Below are 23,851 nucleotides of genomic sequence, written 5' to 3'. Positions count from 1 at the left end.
TTCAAAATTATAAATCTGCAGGAAATTTTCCTTGATGCTTTTCTCTGTGTGAATAGGTCCCCTGAATTGGACACCAGATGCCTTAGGGTAAAGCAGAAAGCCAGGCAGTTTCAAAGTTTTCTAAAGGGAATGTCAGCATTGAGTTGAATAACTAAGTATCTTCTTGTCCCTCTGGGAAGGTCCCCCAAAACTGCTCTGAGCTGTGGTTGAAAACCTAGGGGTTTGAACAACTGTGGGTGTTCCCCTTTGCGCCCCCATCCCCATTGTCATTAAACGAGCAATTGCATGTTAAGGTATTTAAAAAGATGCTCTCCTCCCCCTGCTTAGTGTGCATCAGTCTCCGTGTTACAGGTAGGAATTAGTATAATTTTTCATAATTCTTAAACTGTATATGTCAAATGCACGTGTGTGTGTGTATATATATATATAAAAAACTGAATATCTTGCTGTACAAAGCATGATGCTGGGTGCCTTCCTTTACTGGGAAAGCTATGCCTGGTTAGAGCAATTTGTAAAGACTACTTGACTTAACGGGACAGGTATTAGGTAAGTATGCATTTATGTAGTTAAGCATTTAAACAAATATATATCCCGTTCTATTATGTTCTTAAAACTTATGCCAAATCTTACATGCTTTTACATGCCTGATACCTTGGCTCAAGTCTTCAGCTGAGATAAGAATTTGTGTTGCTGAAACTTGCACAGTCACCATACAGAACTGATGTGTGCCCAGACCTGGTCTGATTTTGCAAGGACCAGTCGGAGTAAAATCAGCTTGTCTCTCTGCTGCTTTATTGGCGTGCCTCCGTCTGCTGCAGCTGTTACTGCTGCGTGCCTTCACCTCTCCGGGGGGGGGGGGGCGGGGGGGGGGGGGGCAGGAGGTGGGGGGAGCTTTGGTTTCTAACTTGCATTGTCATTTCTTGGCTAGTCCAAGGAGGTCTTAGCTAAATATGCATCACTTAAAGGTTAATGCACTGTATTTCCCCTCTGAGTACTCCTCTAATATACTTGGAGGCATCAGAAATGACGGAGTGTCTGTGAGATGGCGAATTTTAAAATTACCTGGTTTATGAACTGTTACTACAAATGGCATGGGATGATACTTCCTGGTGGTGATTTTCTTAATTTCTGCATATAAATGGGAAATAATTTAACCTCTGTTAAATTAGGGGAGGCTTCTACCAGGTTTTGCTGCCACTTCTACCAGCCTTTTTTCTTTTATGTGCTCCTAGGGAAAAGAGTCGTGAAACTTGCATGGCAGTCAGCGCCGTGTCTGAAACAAGGTTGTTCGGTCTGAATGACATAACTCAGCTGTAGACTTGCACAAAAGAAAGTACTTTCAAGCAAATAGCTAACACCAAATCTGCTTCCTTCTCAGGTAACCATGAATATCTGTCCCCTTCTGTCTCTGTGCCTGTGGTTTTATTTCTCCTCCCTTGTCTGCTTATCGCTTCCCTGTTTGGTGTTTGTTGGGCTTTTTAAATCTCCTCTCTGTTCCACAGCACTCTGAGTTATCTAGCAAAAGATGTTGCCTGTGAATGTAGCCAATTTGCCTAAAGAACAAATTTGGTAAATGAAGAGGGAATCATTACTTTGGATGAAAAGCACCTTTCCAGACTGCCTCCGAGGTGCAGCTGTGAGGGGTTTCAGCCCTGAGCAGGTTAGGGATTCACACGGGAGTCTTCACACTCACCAGGAATTACCTGTTTTCAAAGCTGTCCTTAGGCTGTTTTTGAAGTCTCAGGTATGTCTGGACTGCTGTAGTAGGCATTTTAAAAAGCATTGTAAATTGACTGATAGTATAGTTGTATATTGTAATTATCAGACTATTATGGATGTCTTGTGCTTCAGAATATTGATTTGAGTGTATGACTGCTTTACAGTTCTGCGACTTATTCCATATTGCCATATAACTAAACAAACCGTCAAAAGCTAGGATGAAAATAATACCCATTTATTTGCTGACATCTAGGATAAGACAAATAAAAATGCTTTCAAAAGTGACTTCTGTTCAAAGTGAAAGTATTTTTTTGTCTCAGGCCTAGGATGTGTATAGTCCCTCATGCACAAAAAAACCAATGACTGATCATGAGAAATTTTGATTGCTCATCAAGTCTTAAATGAATGTGATTTCACACTATGTGACTAATAATAAAAGTACAAACCCACCAAGTTCCAAAGAAATTAAATGTACCTCTTAGAAACATACGTATTTTTGTCAGTTTGGTTTGTTCAAATATAAGCTTGCACAAAGATTGTCTAAACTCCTTTTGGTGTCTCTTGCAAGCTGATAGTTAAGATAAATTTTCCTATTTTTTTCAAGGAAATTCCACAAAGAGATGAAATCCTGCTGAGTCATTGAAGGTGTCAGGAAAAAGATTTACTTCAGATGACCGTAGTGACTTTTTTTTGTAAAACTAGTGAAAAATACTAAAATGTTATTATCTGACACTATTTTTATAAGTTTATATGGTAGCTTTTTTTAAAAAAAAAACACAATTACTCATTTGCTCAGCCAGGATTCCCCCAAAATGAGTGTTTTATGACCTGAAGAATTATTGTGGCAAATGTTGATGCACAACCAATGTGTCAACAGAAAAATATAAAGCTAGAGACAACTTTCCATTGCAGGGAAAACATTCAGTAATTTTAGCTGTCATCATTTTAGGGAAGAATAATTGAAGATACAGGTGATTACATGACTACTTGCAAAAACAGAATTAAAAAGAAATTGTATCCACACATCTGCTGTGTTTGGAAGTCCCCTGGGAGCATGTGGGATGTGGCAAGTACATACTGCAATAGTAAAATACTTCAACAAAGGAACAGTATATTGTGGTTTTCATGTGCCAATTACAGACAAGTCTTGGAGATCAAGAAAACGTAATGTAACTTCAACCATGGTTGCACAAGCTTCCTAAACAGGACTTCTAAAGGGAAGAGCAGGTATGTTGCTAAAAAAAACCCCACCAAAATAATTTAATAATCAACAGGATAAAGCCAGTACTTCTTAACAAATTCACTTTTCTGTGTTTGAGATCATTACTGAGAGAAACACTAGCTATGGAAAGTACTTGGTGTTGGGATTTTTTGTCCAGTGAGATGACTGACGTTTAAGATAAAACTGTTGAAAGGTTATTTGTTTTAATTGAAGCCCAGTAACATGATTTGGTTATGTGCCTCTGCTTTGTTTGAAAGGTATACAGAGAAAGTGTTTTTCCCTGTAAATTGTGATTCTTTTGACAAAATAGAATAATGGCTTATTTAGTACTCTTGACAAATACTAAGTAATATGATTGGTTTTTGTGGTTTTTTTGTAATTGACCATCTTCGGTCACGGCTTTTTTTTTTAACCTGAATAAGTGTAAGATTAGTTTGTAGTTCACAGAGGCTTTACCACCAAAAAGAGGTGGTAAAACTAACCAGACTTTAGTGCAGCAGGCACTACTCTTTCTCACCTTCCTATGGAAGTACAGCATACACGATTGTTCTGTCATTCAGCTTTGGAACAGCTAATTAATGTCAACCAAATCTGGCAGGTCTCACAGTCACTGTATTTTTAGAATTTTTTTTTTTAAGTGGGGAGGTGAAGGAGATCAGAAGAAAACTGTTTTCTGTACTGATATCCAGTAATCCAGATAAGGGAGAGACATTTATAAGTTTCCAGGCATAAGACCAGCTTCAATTAGAGCTTGTACCTTAGACACAGAGGCAATTAATCACAGGCATAAATCCATAGGAAAGCAGTCTTCATTAGTTCCTGTGTTCCTGGAACTGTGTTTTTGAGTAGACGCCTAGTACGAAGGTAAGTAGAAGTAGCTGACCTCCAGTAATACTTTCAGATGAGTGATATATAGAGACCCAGATTGGTTTTGGGGTTGGTTTTTTTTTCTGGTTAATGCAAAATTTGCTGCAAAAGCAAAAATGCTGCTCATGAGAATGGTATTCTGGCCTGCTGAGGTGAGTATAGTAAGTCATACTGAAAGACCCATGTTTAAATCATAAAAACATATTGTTAAGTCCTGTGTTTGCCTCAAGGATTGAGTATTAAAGACTCCTAGAATGTGACCTCATTTGAGAAAGTAAGAGCCCTTTAAAGAAAACCTTTGTCAAGAAAGACCTTATATGCCAGCTCATACCTCTGAATTCTTAAGCCTGTGAGACAAGCACAGCTTCTCTAGCTTGAGTTGCGTGGGGCATAAACATCGCTAAGGTGAACTGGGTTCCAGTTCTCTTCTGTGAGTCCCACTGCTGACGTGAGTGAAAAAGTGACAAAACCGTTTGCAAATAATCACTGTATTTTGTGTAATTTCTGTTAATCACCTCCAAATGTTAGGCTATAAGTCTAAAGTTCTGATGTGTGTAGTTGAACAACTCCATGTTAATTTTTTTTTTCGATCTTGTTAGAGCATGTATGAAGTGGAACTGACCTTCCTAGAAATGCCGGCTGTAGGAGGCACAGGCACCCTTTTCTGTTAAAACAAAAATTAGTTGCAAAACAGCTGATCACATGAGGTTAATCACTTATGGAGTGGGGGAAGCAGGGTGATGGGTGTTGATATCTTTCTGAGAGGTCCGCCTAATGGGAGGAGGATAGCAGTGTGGCTCAGGTATTGCATCCACTCGCTGCAGCTGAGAGGTGTGAATTGTCCGCTGTGCTGCTGTGGTGGGGCTGCCCGGAGGTCATTCAGTTTTGGTCAGCGGCAGCCAAGTCTAGAAAACAGCATTTTTGCTCAAGTTATTGCTAGTTAAATTATGTGTTGCATTAGACATAATCACTAATGATGTGATCTGACCCTTCGACACTGGCTCCCCTCATGCGCCTATCCTGTATCTATTCCTCGGAGATAATCCCTATCATATGGCAGGGGTCGGTCCTGGTGCAATACTTCTGGTTGTCCCTGGTTGACTTGAGCAGATGGAAGAATCCTGAACATCTTGGTGTTACTCTTCCACTTAAGCCACAGTGTGTGGTGGGAAGGGAAAGGGTATGGGGGGATATTTGGTCCCTTCCTCCCCTTCAGCACTGCCACCAGTCCCCTGCTTATACTTGGTGCAGCAGATGGACCATGGGGGCAGGGGCGTCACCCCTCAGCCATTTGAGGAGGCATCCTCCTCTCCGACACATCTTGTCAGAAAGGATTCATTAATGCTTCTGGCGGCAGCACTAGCTCCCCTTCTGTGCTCCGTGACCCCCGGCGGGGAGGTCAGAGCACAGCTGTGGCCCAGAAAGTGGTGGCAGTACGCTGTGGGGGTCCCCTCGCCTCCAGCCGCGGGTCCTGCAGGGCTCAGCCACGGCTCTCCGTGCCCTTTGCCCCCTCTGCCAGGCCGCAGGCCCGCTGCGCTCCCACCCCTGCGCAAGTGCCACCGGTGGGCAGAAGGGTTTGCGTCTGTTGGGCCTGAGGGGTTACAAACAGCCATCGGTTTTCTTCAGCTGAATAATCAGAAAAAGTAGCTGATCTTTCATCAAAGTTGTAGATCATCTCTGACAGTTTCTGTAGTATTTATTAGACCAGTGCGTAACCTCTGTGTGAGGGTGGGCAGCGCTGATGTTCCACGCGTGGCTCTGCCTGCCCTGCAGGTAAACCCACCCCGCTGCAGAGCGGGGCGCGGCAGGGGCTTCCTCGTGTACTGGAGGCTCCAAATCAACCTTTGCAAACGCTCCAACCTCCGATTTTGAAATCTGGTTTGTACAGCCCATTGTGCCAACAGAACTTGATTACGCAAACGCCAGTGGAAAGCAAAGATGAGGGGGGGCTTGAGTGTTGTGGCCAAAGCTACCTCATCTTTAAACGGGAGGGGGGAAAAAATGAAGTGAGTATTTATGGAGGGATTGCGCAATGCTTGAGGTGGTGTTATTGCCGGTGGAGGGACGTGCGTGCCTGCTTTCCCAACTGCCCTGGAGACGGGAGTTGGAGGAGCGGGGCTTTGCGGAGGCCCCGCCGGTGCCTCCCCCCGAAGCGTGGCCCTCTCGGCCAGCGGCTGGCTGCCAGTTTAAGCCGAAAAATAACGGGGGTGTGGAGCGCGGGGCCAGCCGGTGTCGCCGCGGGTGGGTTCGAACCCCGACGTGCGGGTAGTAGCGCCTACAGCGGGGCGGGGGGGGGGGGCGCCCACCGCGGCTGCGGACCCCGCCGGCGGCGGGTGGGGCCGGACCTGCCCACGGGCAGCGGCGCGTGCGGCCGCGCCTCGCGCCGCCTCGTGCCTGCCCGCACGCTCCGCCCTTCCCCCCCCGCCCCTCGTCAGCGGCACCCGCTCCGCGCGGGCGGGGCCGTCTCCCGGAGCGCCGCGCCGGGGGGACGGGGGACTCGGCGGCGCCCGTCTTCTGATTGGGTGAAACCGGCGCGCGGCACCGCCTACCTTGGCTCGCCCAGATTTCTCATTGGACGCTGCCGCGGGGCCAGTCGGAGTCCAACCCCCCCGGCTCGCCGGCCAGTGAGAAAATGGTTGCTGGGCAGGTTGAAAGGGCCACTGGCCAATGGGAAAGCGGCCAGCTGGCGGGCGCGGTGCACGCAGCGCCCCCCTCCTCCCCACCCCCGCCGCCGCTGTGGGCGCCGCGGGCGGAGGGAAGGGCGGAGCGGAGGCTGCCGGGGCCCGGCGGGGGTGGTACTCGCCTCCACCTCCTCCTCCCGGTCGGAGTCCCAGCCCCGCCGAAGGGAGCCCGGCCGGCTGGCTAGGGACGGCACGGCAGGCTGCGAAGGAGCGGCGGGGGTTCTTCCGCTCCCAGGTGGGGAGCCGGGCAGGGTCAGGCCGGGCTGGGGCCGGGCGGTGTCTGAGGGAGGCACCGCGAGGGGGCAGGGGGCGGGAGGGCAGCCTCCCTCCTCCGCGGGCGTGGGGCCGGCGAGCCTGGGGGCAGGGAGACGGCACGGTGCCGGGGGCGGTGTGGGGGGGGCGGTAACGGCCGCGGAGAAACGGCTGGTCAGGGCGGGGGGACAGAGGGAAGTCCGGGGGGGGGGGGGGGGCGCCTTGGGGGCAGGGCGCGGAGGCCGGGCGAGGTGAGGGCGGGGGGCCGGCGGGAGCGGGGACAGGTGGGGGGGCCGGCGGGAGCGGGGGGGGTGGACGCGGCGGGCCCTGTGGAGTTGGGGCTGGGTGCGGGGGGGGGGCGCGGCCGCGGGCGGGGAGGCCGGCGGGCGCGGGGACCGCGGTGGAAGTTGTTCGCGCAGTTATAATTAGCTCGGCCGGGGTCTCGGCGAGCCGGGCGGCGGGAGGGGGCGGAGTGCGAACTTTTCGCGGCTCGGAAGCCCGGGGTTGTCTCCGGTTACCGCTGCCCGCGGCGGGGGGGCGCGGGCGGCCGCTGCAGGAAGTACCAGCCCGGCGCCTGCCACAAAGGCCAAATGGTGGCAGCTCCCGGGGCTGCGGCGGGGCCGGTGCGCTCGCAGGGGCGGCTGCGGGCAGGGAAGCGGCTCTCCCTCCGTCGCCAGCCTTTTCATTCCGGCCCTCCTGATCGCTGCCTCCTGGTAGTTGCGACTTGTGTGTTTGTTGCAGTTACGTTTTTAATACCAGGTTTTGTTTCACTCGAGAAACGTGTGTGTGAGTCCGAATTACAAGTCGGTGGGTGAGAGTGGAGGAGCGTAAGCTTGGTCTCTTTTATGCATGTCGGAAATTCATCTCGCTAATAGACGCGGTTAATAATCCTCCCCTAGATAGGCCTGGAATTTTCCAAACTGTGTTGGAACGGTTAATTTCCAAAAACATAGGTAGGAGCCCCTGTGCAGGAGTTTTGTGCTTTGTTTCTGATTCATCTGAGGTTTTTTGATTAACGCAGTTAACTGTGATATGGAAAATACCGTTGATGTTTAAATGAATGCTATAATCTCAAATTTCTAAAGTGACCCGTGAACAGGTACTAGGAGACTGCAAGGGAAAACAGTGAAAGCAAAAATAATCTACTGGACGTGTAATTCATGGTGATTTACAGCTACTGTGTGTCTTCTATGGTTTCGGGGTTTTTAACACATTGTAAAAACCTAAGCCTAGTAACCTTTACCTCTGCTTCTTCTTGACACTTGTCCCAGCGTGTGAAATCATTTAGGGCAAAAATCGTAACTTCAGCAGTTAATTTTGCAGGAGTCCTTTAAATTGTATAATAAAGGAATTAAATCTGGTAACTTCCTGGACTTAAGCACCTTCTAGGAAAAGGTTGGACTTCTAAAATACAATTAACAGTATTAATTTTTTAGCAGAGGTTTTTAGCTACTTTTTTTTTTAAACAAAGGTGCTGAAGTCTGAAACTTTTCAACTTTTAGCATGCTTGTTAGATTTTAGGATACTTTAATGCTAAAAAGACTTCACATTGTAAAACATCTGTTTGTTTCTTTTAATTGTATAGAAAATGCAATGAATGTGCACCTCTGCAGTGACCTAACAGGTACACTTTATTAAACCTCAGTAGTGACCTTCTGAAGTGCCACTGTTTCAAAGCAAATAAGTTATGAATTTTCATTTGTCTGTTTGTTCTGGTGTTTTTATTTACAAATAGCCTGGATCTCTTTAGGATGGGAAAGAAGTCAGCTTCTAGAATGAGGAGGGAGATAATAATGTGTTCGTTGCTGTGGTTTAGATTTGGTGTTCTTAGGTCACAGATGCTGCTGTTTTACTGCATCTTTACAGTTCCAAGGCTCTGTAAACAGAGTAGCCCTTTGCTAGCATCAGGCTATTAGTTGCTATGTAAGATGAACTTTATTCCTGTACTTGTCTGTCTGTCTAAATGTAAGACTGCCTTGCACCATGTATTAAGATTTGTAAAGTGCCATATGAACCCTTGATCGTGAAGGACTGTGTAGTATCTGGATAAGTACTGATTCATGTTCTCATGGTAAATTTGTGAAGCAGTTGGTTTGCTGTAGTTGGGGGACAGGTGTCTGTGTGTGCACACATATACTGTGCACAAACAAACGTGTTAAATATAATCTGTATGGGAGACTGTTGGCATGTATAAGGGCTTTTAATTCTTGGAATTAAGAAACTGATTCTTCAGGTGGTGTTGAGACCTTAAGAGCATGGATCGAGCAGTTCCCTCCTTATCATCTAGCTTAGTCCATAGTTTATTGTCACTTCAGCCTTTTCACATTTCCCACAAGTTTCCAGTGCCTTGATCTAATCCATGATTTAATCCATGTGTTCTCTAGCCAAACTGCAGGTGTTGCTTTATCACAGTTTTGATGAAAATGATGCTACGTTACATGCAATCACAGGACATCCTGCCATCTGTCTTCTCATACTGGTTTTGTGTATGCTGAAAATGAGGAAAGTTGGGGAATTTAATAAAAATCCTAACTCCTTTTGCAGCCTGTAAATGTTGGGATAATTCTGAAATTTACTTCTGTACAGTTCATGGTTTTGTCTTTTCTGAAACTATTAAGACTGTAAACTGGTGTTCAGTAACCTGGAGAAGTATCAATGCAAGTTCTCCTCCTAAAGCCTAACACTTAAAGGATCAGTGTTCTATTCTGTAGCGTTCATTTGTAGAAGATGATTTCCATGTTTTATGTGTTCATAGCTGAAGTTCTCAGGTCCTCCTCTTATTTCAGTGTATTCATGAACTTCAGTTTTTCTTACTCAGTTTTCCTGTTTCAATAGGGTTTAGCGCAATCAGTTTAAAAAATTGTATTGAATTGTGTGCTTAATACTTAAAAAAATGACATGGTAATGAAATACTCTGGTTTTGTTTTTGTTTTTCCCCTCAAGTGTCACATCGTCCTGCCTCGGTGGATGGCTTGGCCTCTTGCATAGTTCAAGACTCTTGGATGACCACACTTTATGCAAAATCTGGAATCTTCCTGCCTGAACTCCTTTCTGTTTTCTAAGGGTAACTAATTGTATGTTTTTATGAAATCATATCTTATGTGCATAGCATGTCTTCTGATAATCAGTTGTAGATGTTATTTTTCAGGCTAGAATTGTAAAGTAAAAAACAATTTTTAAAAACAGGTGTGATATATAATATAAAGTGCTTTAGGCTCATGGGATAGTATAAGGTCTTTGGTTTGACTAGTCTGAATTTGCATTACTTTTTTTTTCTTTTATAATGAGGAAGTTGTATAATGTAACAAAAGAACTTAATACTTCCATATGATCATATTTCTTGGAAATTTGTTAAATACAGCCTCAATTCTATAGTGAGAGCCCCTGCTCAGCTGCTGAAATTGAGTATTACAGTCCTGTCTTGTGAGGAGAAGGTACTTCGGATACTGAAGAACTGTTGTGTGCCACTCTGTTAGAGAAAATTTAAAGCAATTTCTGATTTGGTTATTGGAGTTTATTTACCTAAATATCCCATACAGAGACCTAGAGTATATTCACGGTCCTCTATCAGGAGAAAAGCTGCTCTTTTTTTTTTTTTTTTTTTTTTCCTTTTTCCCCTTCATTGCTTTTACTGTTAATGGTCTGATTTTTTTCTGTTAAAAGTATGGGCATGCTGATTTGATATAATTAATAGGCTATAACTGTTGTTATTAATGGATCTTTACTTAAATCACTATAACTTTAAAATACATGTCAGTGTTACGTAGGTGAATACATCCAGTATCTATATTTGAAGTACATAGATACGTAAAGAAAACCAATTGAGAACTGTTCAGCTGATTAGAACAAGCTGTGAAGAGGTATGTCATCGCATTTGCAGTTCTAATGATCATTTATCTCTCCAGTGAGATATTTTTGTGGAACTGTGGTGGTTTGGTTCTTGTTGTTTGGAGTCCTTTATAATCTCATTTAATTACAGTTTAGTTTTACTATGGGAGTTTCTAGATTTAGTAACTCTGTTACTAAGCTAACTTAGTTAGCTTTTGCCGAGCTACTGTTGACCCTTAGTTTAAATGATTCTGAGCCCTTCTTGGGCTAAAAAAAAAATATCCACCCAAAATTCCTGAGAAAAAAATCTGTTAAACACACTCTTATTAAAAATACATACCTGTGAGCTTTATTTATAAATGCAGAACTAAATACACAAGTGTAGAGGGGGAGAGGAAGGAGAAGAGTGGCAGTGGTTTAGTTTGCTCTCTTTTAAGGATGGAAGTTTTTCTCTACTTAAAACTGGTACTGCCTCAGCAGCTATATATATTAGCCTGTAGTGATAAATAGCAGCTGCTGACAATATGGTCCATTTACTGGTTTAAACAGCCCAGATCCACTTGATGTAGCTTGTGGAAGCTACGCATCCTAAAGAGAGTTTCTTCTTCAGTGTGAAATGTGCCCTGAAACTTAGCTGTGGTAGTCTGTAAAGCAAAGCTCTTAACAGTGCTTTTTGAAGTAAAATGGGAGTAAGGAACTTAGGAAGATGTCCTTGAAGTGCAGGAATTTACTAGGTAACATTAGATGTAACATAAGTAGGTTGTGTTTGTGGGATTCAAACTAACTTTTAAATCAAGTTAAAACTTACTCCCAAGTGCTTTGTAAACATCGTTTCAGCTCCTAAAATACTAGTCTATGGTACATATTTATTCTCTACTTCCACAAATAGTGAAGTGACAGCGGGAAGGTTATGAATTCCAGACTAATTGTGTACTATACTCAGTCTTCCTCTCGTTCCTTTCCTCTACTTAATGAATACTATTCAGCCTACTCTTTATTTTCAAAATATGGGAAAGGATGTTAGGCACATCCATAGGTGTGGGGTTTTTTTCTCTGTGGTTTTGGGGTGTGGGGTTGGTTTGGTTTGTTTTTTAAGTCTGAACAGTAGCATATGTTGTTTCTGTGTTCCAGTTGCTTTAGTAGAAACAGACTTAGGTGTATAATAAGTCAGGATTTGGTGACCAGAAAGTCGACATTACTTATGCTTTTTTTGAGCAGCTATTTTCTGGCCATTTCTAATTCCTGTAAAGAAGTTGTTACATAGGACTTTAGGTATGGGAGTAAGCTGGTAGGACTGCACTCCTCCCCGTATGCACACTTTTAGTCACTTCTGCCTTCTCCAGCAGTTACTCATCTTGGCTAAACTGGGGCAGGGCTGGTGGGGGGTGGGGAGGCAATGGACTTAAATACAATTTTGTGTATTTTACAGTGTCTTCAGGTCTGAATTAGTTTTTACTTCAGTGTTTTCTAAGGTGTTTAATCCTCCTTCCTTCACTTCCTCTTAACTTTTGCTAACAGCCAAGATGCTACGGGGATCTCCAACACTTGCTAAAGACACCAGATACACTGTTCTGTGTAGTCTGACAGCTTACTGTGTTACGTAAGTCACGTTTACGTGCTCAGTGTTAAGTCCGGATAGGAGGAAAGGATTTATACTGTGTTACCCATACCTTCAGCGTTACCTTTTCCTTGTGCAGCTTCCTATACATGGAATACTAGTCAAGAGCCTAGTCCACCACTTAGGCAACACAACTTCGTTAATAGCTTTAAGCTAAAATGTGTGTTGGGTAGGAGAAGGATTTATCATTAAAAATAGTGTGGCTTACATAAAATAATTCTGGGAAGTAGCCATAATTATAGGGATGTTTGTCTTCCTTTGCACTTCCTGCAGGTAGATGCGTGCTTGTGAAATGTGTGCCCAGGGAAGAGGGGTGAGCAAGAAATCAGGTTATCAGCCAGCTTTGGTCAGTCACTAACACAAGTTTACAATCCGAAGAGACTTCAGTCTGGTTTTACTATTACGTGGTTTCTACAGTTATGAGCCAAAGGAGACTTTGAAAGGGAATTACCCAAATTACAATAGCAACTAGTCTCTAATTCTGATTTTAATATGTAAGTTGCATTACTGAATGAATACTGGATGGGCAGCTTTCACCTATTCAAATATGATTTTTCTGGCCTACAAGAGAAAGTAATTTTTCGCATTTAGACAGTGTTAGGCTGAAAAATGCAACAGTATGGCTGTATGGAAAGGATCAAGCCAGTCTGAATTTAATAATATCCTAAGAAGAAAAACCAAAAGGGACCACTATCAATTAAATGATTTTGACCTGCATAGTGCAGGCCAAGTACTTTATTGATAATTTTGCTATTTAATCATATTGTTTCGTGGTAAATTAATAACTCTCATGTGGTTGACTGTAGTGCTTGGTTTATGTGTGAAAACTCCGTGTTCAGACAATACTAACTCTGGCATTCATGTTTTATATACACATTATTTTTGAAGCTTTTCTCTACTGAAAGTTAAAGCTCTGTTCTGTTCTAAGTTTTAAACATTGTTTAACTTGCTGCTAAAACTTTTCTTGGAAGGTGTGGAAGAGGAAATCAAGTGGTTTGCCCAGATAGAAGTAATCAAAGGTTTTCACATGCTGCATTCTTGTTTGTGACTGTTTCCAGCTGTACTTCCTAACCATGCGGCAGTGGCAGCTGCACTGCACTATCAGACCCTGTGACAGATGGAGCTGTGTTTTCCCTCTGAAATGGTGGCACCAGTCCTGTATTGTCCACAACGCATTGCGATGCGGATTTTTCTTGGTAGCCTGGAATGTTTCTTCTGAGTAGCTGCACACTGTGACTAGGCCTGTTTGGTATTCTGTGTGAATTTGCCAACCAGGGATGTGCCTCTTCCCTCCCAAGTTTTTTCAGACCCTGGTATGGTGTAGAATTGCAGTCCATGGATGCTTCTTCCCGTCTTAGCCCAGAGGAGTTTCTATGAAATGTCCTCCTTGGAACTGGAAGGAGCTGAGGAACATGCTGTTGGGAGCAGAATTTCTGTGCACAGACTCCTTTGTAGTTCAGTCACATGGATGGAGAGTTTGGCACTTGTAAACATGGAGTTCGCTTTGCTTCCTTTTCTTTATATCTGCAAAATAATTTTAGTTTAAAAAGCCTGCCATAAATGGCCTGCAGCTCAGTTTGCATTACTGTAATGAGAGAGGATGAGAAAATGCCGGAAAAAAAATTGAGATGTGATGTTCCTCATTGTTCTTGGATTTTTCATGGCAAAAGATTCTAAAATAGAGCATCTGCAATAAAAAGAAAAACTTTGTTGTTGGACTTCTTGGAGTTCAAGAGAAGGGTGACTTACAGCTTGCTTCTTTTATTATTGAATAGCTATGTGTAGACCTCACATTTGAATTTGGCATAAACTTAATTTTTGTTCAGTTTATTTACTTACAAATTACAGAATTATCAGATTGGCACGTTCCAAAATCCTGTTACTTGATCCAATTTTTTGAGATCTGAGTAGGTTCCTGGAATTAAGCTGGAGTAAGGAGAGTGCAGTTTCTAGGCCCCCTGTTTTAGCATGCCCAACTTGCACCTCTTTGAACTGTCTCTGCTGTACCATCAGCTGATGGAAAGGACTGACAGCTGTGCAGCAATCACTTGGTAATACAGGATTGTCGGGGCCTGGTAGCTTGGATTTTTGTGTAAACTTTGGTTTCTTTTCCTTAGTACCAAAAATTGAAGTGGGGCAAACACTGCATAATTATGTAAGATGTTGATGACATTATTTTACAAAGCAGTGCTATCAAAAGAGAGCATTTGGTATATGAATTTGGGGATTTAGAATGCGTGTGTTAATACACAATGGACAAGTTACTTAGAAAATATGGAATAGTTTGTTAAGGATATGACCCTGCCAGAAATTCTTGTGTTAGAAAGTAAAGCAAAAGGCCTGATAAAATGTAGATTAGCTGGTAACAAAGGGGCTTTGTATCTTTTGTAGGTCAGCAGCTGAGTGTGTTTGACAAGAACTGAAATTTAATGTCTCCTGTAGCAACCATGACACTAGTCATTTTTAAATCCACTGTACCCGTGGTACTCTGGTTTTCATAAGCCTTTTCCAAATTTTTATGTAACCTCTGAAGTCATCTAGTTCCTGGAGGGAGTCTTGGGGATCCTTGCAGTTAGGCAAAAATCGTGCTAAACAGCCACAATTTATAAAGCATAAGATAGGACTACATTTGTGTATTTAAACAAATGAAAATAATCTTTGACATCAAGAGGGTGTGGAGTTTAAATAGAAACATTTGAAGTTGGAGCAAATAATGTTTCTTGCACTTCATTTTTAATAGTTCAGAGTGCTGTCATGCTCAAGCTTTGTTATATATTTTTAGAATGCTCTGGGACAAATTTTAGGAAGGAAATTTGAGGAATGAAAAGGAGGGTGCATGTATGAGCATGAAATATTTAGTCTAATTAGTCTACTGTATGAATTTAAAAATGAAACATTTCATTTTAAGTTGTTTTTGTGAAACCCTGTATCACATATGATAGTTGGCTTGCTCTTTAAGCTTGCTTACAGAATTTAAATAGTAGCACATGATTTTGAGGTGTTGGAAATAAATATTGTTTGTATAATACAAATAGATGTCTAGTGTTTCCTGTGTGTCTAACAAAGTGTAAATATGTATTTTAAAATATATTAAAAGCAGTAAATTGCCAAAACTCCAAGCATTCTGAATGTATAAAATGTCAGAATTACTGTCCCCTGTATGGCCTTAATTTTGTTCCCTTGTGAGTGTGAATTTTGGTCTGCTTTAATTACTGGAGAGAAAAAAACCAAGCAAACTAGTTTGCAGTGCGTGGGAACAGTGTTGCTTCGTGAACAAATAGCCATTTGGATGTGTATTTTTATTCTTATAGTAATGGTATGGGGTAATGCCTTAGGTAGTACACAACATTTAAACGCTATTTAAAATGGAGCGTTAATAATTTTATTGTGAGTTTTCTATGATTTGCAGGCACTAATTGTCTTCATGATATGAGTTAGTATACTTAGCAACAGTTCTGCTGAAAAGTCCTGCATAATTGTGATTTTTTTTTCCACAGATTGTGTCTGAAATTACTGGTTGCTGACAGTTGATAGTTTGACTGAGGATGCCATGCAGGCATGCATGTGTGCACACTCGCACATTGCCCCCCACCAAATATATTCTGTTATTATATTTGGTGCCTGAATTTTGTATCCAGATTTCTTCTGGTTTTGTTTGTAACTGAGTGCTTGGTGCTGTCTGGGTCTATTTGCTGGTGCTGGAATGGAGGAGTAATACGTGGTAAGTGTGGGAAGTTCACCTAGGTGAACAGGTGCACCTCATCCAGACACCTTATGTTTTTTAAAGAGAATCAGCTGGTGCTGTGGCAGTTTAACAGAAAACTTTGGAGTAAACCAGACTTCCCGAGTTAAAAAATGCAGCACTGGTAAAATTCAAAGTGGTAAAAGTTTTTTGTTTTAATAGTGAACGTGTTAGTAAACTGAAGTATAGACCAAACTACTACCTGTATGTAAAAATACATTCTTGTGATAAATTTAACTTCATCCACATACATCCCTAAAAATAAAGTGGGCATGATCAAGAAGTCTTAAACTCCTCTAGCAACTGTCTCTTTTTTCTTGTGTGTCTTTTCTGAGAAGCATGCACTGCTTGCTTACTTTCTGTTCCTCCAGAGGAGCTGAGTTCTCCAACAGTCTTGTCTAAGCAAATGGATGTAGCCATGGAGCCCTGTAGTGTTTCCTGCAAATCTGGAGAAATCCCAAAAGTAAAAGAGGCTTTATCCTGCTGCCTTCTCCTTGTCCCCAAAAGTCTAGCAACAGGCGGCTAGCAGCTGGCAGCTGCGGCAATCAGCTGAGGTATTGCTGGCAGTATCCCATGCTCACATGAAAGGAAGTTGGGAGGCCCTCTGCAGCGTGCAGGGTCTGGATCATTGTGTATGAAGGTTCTGCCCGTAATCTGCCACTGGGTGTCTAATTTATGATTGCTTAATTTTTTTAAATTATTTGGGAGTGAGGTGCCTGTATTCCATGGACACATCAAGAAGTGTGTAATCGAGACTTTGTCAGGGTTTCCTGTGCATGGTATACTCCTTTTCTGTGTTTATACAAGTGGTTGCCTAGTGCTTGTTGTCCGTAATAAAATACTTTGAATGGTAATTGCAAAATATCCAAGCATGTGTTTGTTTGGATCGCCTGTGTTTTAGGAGTGTGTGCATACAGTTTTTGTACCACAGTGTTCTAGCTCTACCATTATAGTGCAAAAGCATGGAAAGCAGACTGAAAGCAACTAAATTCTATGTCTTTTCTTTTAGCTATGTACCAGAATTGGTCACTTCTAAAATGCTGTTTGCTAGCCCTCTGATGCATCCATTTAGCGTTAAGTCAGTAGGAGCCTGTGAACCAGCAGCCATGAGCACCAGTCATCATTCTGTGAGCTCTGTGGCACAGCCAAATTTCCTCCCACTCTTTAGCTAAACGACTAAGCTGTGGAATGGATATAAGGATCCTGTGCGAGGGGGCATGGTGTTGGTCTTGCCTGGATGGTTCAGCTGTAGTAAATTAACTTTTAAGTCACCAAAGAGGAAGAGAAATTAATTCGGTAGAGGGTTCTCAGAGACACTGAGCAAGACACTAAAAATACCTTAATGAGATAAAAATGGGTGTTGAAACTAGCTTTACAATCTTATTTACTGTACCTAGAAACAAATGCTAAAATGAAAATGTTGAAATAATCTATAGTTACTGTAATCCTTGGTATGAGCATCTAGTTTATTTCATGTGGACATTCAGATATTTCTCATTAATTATTTGTTTGTATGCTATATAATTTAAATGGATAAGCATCTAAAAATCTTACCTGTTACAGATTTTAAATAATTAAGTTCGTATTCTTATAGTAGAATTAAAGGAAAACCTTAAAACCTAACCTTAGAAGTATATAGCTTTTTTAAAAAAACTATATTTCTTTTGTGTTTTCTGTTTAAAAGAAATAAAATCATATACTTGTAGGATGGTTTGGGTTGGAAGTGACCTTAGAGGTCATCTAGTTGCAGCTCCCATGCCATGGGCAGGGAGGGACATCTTTCGCTAGACCAGGTTGCTCACAACCTCAACCAACCTGACCTTGACTAAATTGTTGTGAAACAATAGAGCTGGAAAGTGCATCTTCTCAATGCAAGTTGTATCTTGTCTAAGATTTTACTCTGTCTTTCAGTGTTCTCTGGCATTAAGAGTCGAAGTTAACCAATACATTGTACGCTACAGGCTTTTCAAAAAGTGTCTGTTGAGATCTTGCAGAAGAAGTGATAGGCTTGTCCAAGGTTAATTCCTAACATCTCTCTTTCAGGTTCATGTTGGGGAGAGGTCTAAAACGCAAGCTGAGTGACTATGAGGAGAACATGGCTGGTCTCTCGAGTGCCTTTGATTCCAGTCGAAATCTGCCATACCCACTTAAGAGGCAGCTGGTGCTTAATATGTGCCTCACCAAGTTACAGACATACAAAATGCTGGTGGAACCGAACTTGCACCGTTCTGTCCTCATAGCCAACACAGTACGGCAAATTCAAGAGGAAATGAGACAAGAGAGTAACCAGCAGCCAATTAATGTCTGCCCTGGCATTGCTCCTAGTTCTCACAGCTACACAGGGGTGGAGTCATCTGGGATTTCTCTTCAGTTGCCTTCAGGTGTTAGTCAGCAGGAGTCTAACTGTTGCGACTTGCGGTCTGTAGAAGACCCAATTGAAAATAGCCTGCTGATAGTTTCAGATGATGATATGTCATCTGCTATTTCATCCATTCTGAAGGATTTAGACTTTGTAGAAGATATAAGCCCGCCTACTTGTCTGGTTCCTACTGGAGACGACCAGCCAAAGTTTTCAGAAAATACTGGTCTAAAACTAGAAGATGATAGACAGGATTTGAAGGGAGCTGAATGTGTGTTTGGTTCCTTTGAGATTTCAAATTCAACTAGTTACTTGAAGGATTTGGCAATAGATGACATTTTTGAAGATATTGACACTTCAATGTATGATTCAGACTTTTGTTGCCCGCCACTAATGCCGCCCAGACCACCATCTCTTGCTACAGAAGAACCATTGAAAACCTTTCCATCTTGTAATTCATCTTCAGCAAGCAACATTCAGATATGTAGAACAGATCTGAGTGAGTTGGACCACATCATGGAAATTCTTGTTGGATCCTGATACTTGTTTTACCCAAAGATACTTTCTAACTGCCACTTCCATTTGGTTTCAGGATACAAGCCACTGGAAAAGCTGTAAAGAATTCCTTAAAACACAAACTAAAAGTAATTTGTCCATAGTGGGATTTTCTAAATAATTCCAAAACTTAAAAACCAAAATAGTGGCAGATTATTTTTTTTTAAAGAAATATTTATTTATCAGAACTGTGCAATCATCATTTTCCTTCCAGGGTGTATGTGGAACAACAAGCACATACCCTTATCACCCCTCACGCCTCTTTCAATAAACTTTTTTTATGTGCAATTTTTAATTTGTCAGAAGAACTTACATGCAAAACAAATTTCATATGAGATGGTCTTTTACAAAGCCTCCACTTTATTTTTAATATCAGAGTTAAGCCAAGTTGGCGTATGTCAAGTTGCATAGTTGGATTGCGTGGATTGCAGACACATTACTAGAGATGGGTATATTTTAAAAATGAGACACTTTGCTTTCTTTTGGTCAGAAAAGCAGATCAAGACACTTAATCAATGAAGTCTCTTGCATTTTCTAAAGCATTCAGAACTATTTATTTTTGTAAATTTTATAGTCTTTCTACATTTTACTACGTTATTTCATCATAGTCCAAATATAATGGACTTCTAGTTGGATGTGTTTAGCACTACCTCTGAGCTGAAATGCTTTAACTCTTTTTCCAGTGCTTCGTCTAAGACTGCAGGTCTTTTTGTTTCTGGTTTGTTTTTTTTTTTTTCTGGGGGAAAATACTTCTAACTCATTAAGCTGATCCTTTGACAGTGACCTAGCTGATTTGTGAAATCAAGGGTATTCAATGTTTAAAAAGTTTTAAGTATTTACAAATGTAATTTATATGTAGATTGTGCAATTTAACATTTTTCTGTCAGTATTATGTGCTTAGATTTTGAATAATCTTGGCGTTCTTTAAATTAAAAATTACTGTGTACAGGTAGCTTTTTAATCTGTTTTGGAAAACACTGTCCTTCAACCCTGCTTTCACTACAAAGTTTTAAGATTATTTTTATGTGCAATATTATTTAAAAAGATACACATTTGTATACCTGGCATTGTGGAAAGAAACGCTTCAAACTTAAAACTTCTAGCACCTTTGGAGGAGGATACTCCCAGGAGTCAACATTTCTGTATCCTTTTAAGAAACGAAGCTGAGAACACTTCTTGTGACACCAGCGCTGACTGCTCTGAAGGCTCCTGGGATCCTCAGGGGTGTGCGGTGAGTCGGTGCGGATGACTCAGAACCGTGGCGCAGCTGTGGCTGTGGGAGCTCAGGGCTTCTGGCTGCTGGGACGCAGCGGGGCTGGGGCCCGTGTGGGCTTTTGGAAGCGTCGCGGTGGCTGCTGCTGCTGCTGCAGATCGTGCTGGGGAAGCAGGGGGTGCGCGCGTATGGCAGGTGTGTATATAAGTATATATAAGCGCACTCATTAACTGAAGATGAGATTTGCAGTGAGAACTATTTTTCCAGAAGACGGTTTGGATACTGTGTTTCAGCTTGAACTGAGGTTTATATTGATCCTTGCTCTTGTCTTCTGAATTACACACTTGCACATTAAATGTTTGGGGTTTTTTTTGTTTTTTAATTATAAGACTTTTACTTTGCTCTTGAAAGCTGCAGCACCTGTCTTGTAAGAAAACTGGCAGTTGTAAAAGCTTTGCTTTGGTTTGTTGTTTGAGGGTGGGGGGGACTTTTTTTTTTTCTTCTTTTTTTTTTTGTTGTTGTTGTTGTTGTTCTGCTGAGACTTCATGAGCAGGGCATCGGCAGAGGAAAAAAATGTTGCCTGTGTGTTGCATCTCACTGAAGTTGAAATCCTCGCCCTATTGAAGGGGCCAGGGTTCACCTAGTATTTCTAGTCTTAACTGATGCTGTGGCACACCTGCCTTGTGCAAAGATCTCCATTTTTTTTACTGTGACTGTTTTGGTTAACAGTTAGCTGCCGATACGATTTGGTATCCCAAACCAATGGAGAACCAGTTCAGGTCACATCCTTGCAGCCATCTGGGTTGTTTAGCAACCGAAGGGTATAAATGTATTTATATGCATATAATGTATTGATTCTAATATAAAACTTCTGATCTAAAGTATTTTGAATTGCTGGATAAAGGGATTTGTTTGAAGAGTGTATAAATAGTTCTTGAAGAGGTACAGCTTCAGAATGTACACAGATTGTGCATTGTGTATAGACTACTCTGGCTTTTCCTCAGCCTCTACTTTTGTATTAAAGATATGACTGAATAAATCCTTGAAATATTAAGGGCCTTCTGCACTGTGACGAAACAGAGTTGTGGTTAAAAATGTCTTTAAATTCAGTGAGAGGGATAAAATAAGACCGCATCTGATGTCTTTTTGCATTTGAAAATGTGGAATGTTACTATGCAGTAAAGATATTTTAGTATGAAAATTGTATCATGTAGCAAATAGTGACCACTTAACAAATCCACTTAGTCACCTTGCAGCCCCTACAGGAACATAAGAGAAGACAACTTGCTTTTCAGCATTTACATGCTAAAGTTTTTTTGTATACTACAGAAAAAGATTAAATCATTAGTACATGTTTTATCAACAACTGAAAATGCAGGTTTTGTTCAAGTGCTTGCCACAAAGCTCTGTTTCTAATTGGTTGCTTGCATCACAGTGCCAAGACCATAAGCTGGTATGTAATGCAGTTTGGTTATGTATGGAATTATGTGCAAAGGGAAGCTTAATTTTTAAATATGCACAAACTAATTTTAAAATCCTTCCATGTAAAATGAAGTTAGAGGCTAGTTGTGGTGGACCTATTTATTGTATGTTTGGAAATAAAAGCCACAGTTTTGCAGTTTAACCATTTATATTTTGAAGCCTTCAATATTTGACTCTTTTAAAAACAGAAAGCCATGGTACCTCGTCACCCTTCATTTGGTCTTTTACTCATGAAGATATAACATTTTCCCTATGTGGTTGCTTTTGTGCTTTTTTCCTCTTTTACTTACTTTTCCTCCCTTTCTCCCCAGAAATGCTCAATACCGTACATAGATTTGCTGTTAAGGAAATTATACATGCCAGCCACCAGAACAGGGTTCCGCTCTAGGTTTCCGCATTAAGATTCCTTTATGAAAGTACTTTCTATTAATAGTGCTACAGCTTGAGCTGGCTGCCTCCAAAGAGGGACCCCGAACAAAGAAACCCCCGGACAATTACACATTTATAACCTGGGTTCCCCACACCTCATGTGGTAATTCCTCCCAATAGTAATAATAAGGTCTGGGGTCTTGCGTTTTATTGGATTGGTTTGTTTGCTTTTTCATTACTATGTGGTTGCTAGGAGGTCATCTTGCATGATGCCACATCCTCCCAGGTTGTTTTCGGCCGATTCTGTAATTAGCTATTCAGCATGTTGTAATACAGTTGTTAAGAGCTCATATACCATGCTCTATAGGCTTTGTCCTCTTTAGCTATTAATATTTAAGATGCTGGGTTTGTCTGTTCTAGCTGTTACTAATGTTTAAGCTTTTGGCTCTAAGTTTCAACTAACTTTTTCTACAGCGTCACATCCCCTTTGTGTGTCCTGTCCCCACGGAACAAAGGATGGCCCGGTGGGATGGGGGGGATTCCTGTTGTGAGCAGGTGACATCCATTTGTTAGCACTTCGCTGTCCTCTGCTTTTTGTCTCGACTGCCCTATGTACTCTTCCCAGCCCATGCAGTCCTTGGTGTTGCTTGGGGGGTTGCCATGCTTGCAAGCGTTGGATACAAGTGTCCTTGATGCACATACTGTTGGTGCTTCAGACTTGTTTACTTGCCACTTTGGAACAAAAATATTGCCACTTGGTGCTAGTGGAAGGTGTTTGCTAGTCTGGGCTAATGCAAATGCAACTTCAGGTTTAAATGTTTCCATCCTCCTTACTGCGGATCTCTAAAATGAGCTTTATTTTATTGATGAGACTGCATGGGCTGCTACAGCTTACAGACCAGAAATTCTTCTTGCCTTTTCTCCTAGAGCCTCCTGACCACAGTGTAAAAAACTTAAGTCTAGAAGTATCTTCTTCACAGAAATTTGGGTTCGGCTGTGAGGTGGTTCCCACTGCAACGTTAGCCCTGGGACTGTGTTCCTGAGCAGGACACGACTGGTGCTGCAGCACAGACCTCCTCTTGGACTGATGGGTCTTGAAGTTTGGCAATAGAAAACGCTGCCTTATGAAGGCACGCTGCGGTTCAGTTGTCTTAAGAACACATTTTTTGAAGGATTGCTTCCAGGTTATGTTGAGACTTTAAAGGTGGTGTAGGGTTTTGTGTATTTTCAGCCATTTCAGCCGCAGTGAAAGATCTGAACTGAGAAGTGCGCTGAGCAGTGCCGCCGAGCGCAGTGCTGGTGAGACATGGCTAGCTGGGAGGTGCGGGGACTACCTGGAGTGCTCTGTCTAGCTCAGAATTCTGTACACCATGAAGTGAGACTTAAAAAGACTTAACTTTCCAGCTCAAGCAAGAGTAAAATAGGCAAAAGAAAATAACCTGTCCGTTAGTTCCATGAGGAAGATGAGTTTTAATTAGTTGCAAAACCAATTTTGAGCTATTCAGAATCAATGTTAGAAGCGATAAGGTGATGAAGGTGCAGAAGTGCGTTATACAAGTATGTGTCAATTCAGGCAAGCTGGAAGGCTTTGGCATTGAAGTGCTTGCCCAGCATTCACAGGTGTCTTGCCGTGACTTAAAGAGAGAGAAAAAAAAAAAAAGCCATCCATTTTTCCCTAATTAGGACCCATTTATCCCAGCAGAGCACTACGCTAGACTGGCTGTGCTGCAGCATCCAGGATGTGCTGTGGGATGATGGTTCCAGAGGTTCTCAGCAGAAGGAAGGGAGAGCTGCTGCCAGATGTCACTGAAGGGAGCCTGTTGCATCTGCTGGCCGTGTGTGTTTGTTTCTTTTCTTTGAATCCTCCCGAGTGGATCTGGCAAGTGAAACTTGGATCAAACAATTCAAATGCAGCTCATTTGTAGCCGAATTCCCTCTGCCGTC

General features: G+C 42.1%; 1 protein-coding gene across 4 annotated transcripts; it reads left to right on the top strand.

The window, feature by feature from the left end:
• The first annotated feature begins 878 nt into the window (after window positions 1-878).
• Window positions 879-21,685, top strand: LOC102057921 (SERTA domain-containing protein 2-like). Of its 4 annotated transcripts, XM_027807530.2 has the most exons (5): window positions 879-1,378; window positions 1,503-1,744; window positions 2,669-2,946; window positions 9,685-9,805; window positions 17,973-21,685. In XM_027807530.2, the coding sequence occupies exon 5, from the start codon at window positions 17,977-17,979 to the stop codon at window positions 18,826-18,828; it is 852 nt and encodes a 283-aa protein (XP_027663331.1). In that variant the 5' UTR covers window positions 879-1,378; window positions 1,503-1,744; window positions 2,669-2,946; window positions 9,685-9,805; window positions 17,973-17,976; the 3' UTR covers window positions 18,829-21,685. The 4 variants fall into 4 exon arrangements, with proteins under 4 accessions (XP_027663331.1, XP_055571034.1, XP_055571032.1 ...); XM_055715059.1 differs by lacking the exons at window positions 879-1,378; window positions 1,503-1,744; window positions 2,669-2,946 and adding an exon at window positions 6,548-6,724 and having other exon boundaries at window positions 9,685-9,815; XM_055715057.1 differs by lacking the exons at window positions 879-1,378; window positions 1,503-1,744; window positions 2,669-2,946 and adding an exon at window positions 6,550-6,724.
• Window positions 21,686-23,851: the final 2,166 nt, after the last annotated feature.

This window comes from Falco cherrug, chromosome 7 (genome assembly GCF_023634085.1).
Source record: "Falco cherrug isolate bFalChe1 chromosome 7, bFalChe1.pri, whole genome shotgun sequence".
NCBI lineage: Eukaryota > Metazoa > Chordata > Aves > Falconiformes > Falconidae > Falco > Falco cherrug.
This window is presented reverse-complemented; position numbering and strand designations above follow the sequence as displayed.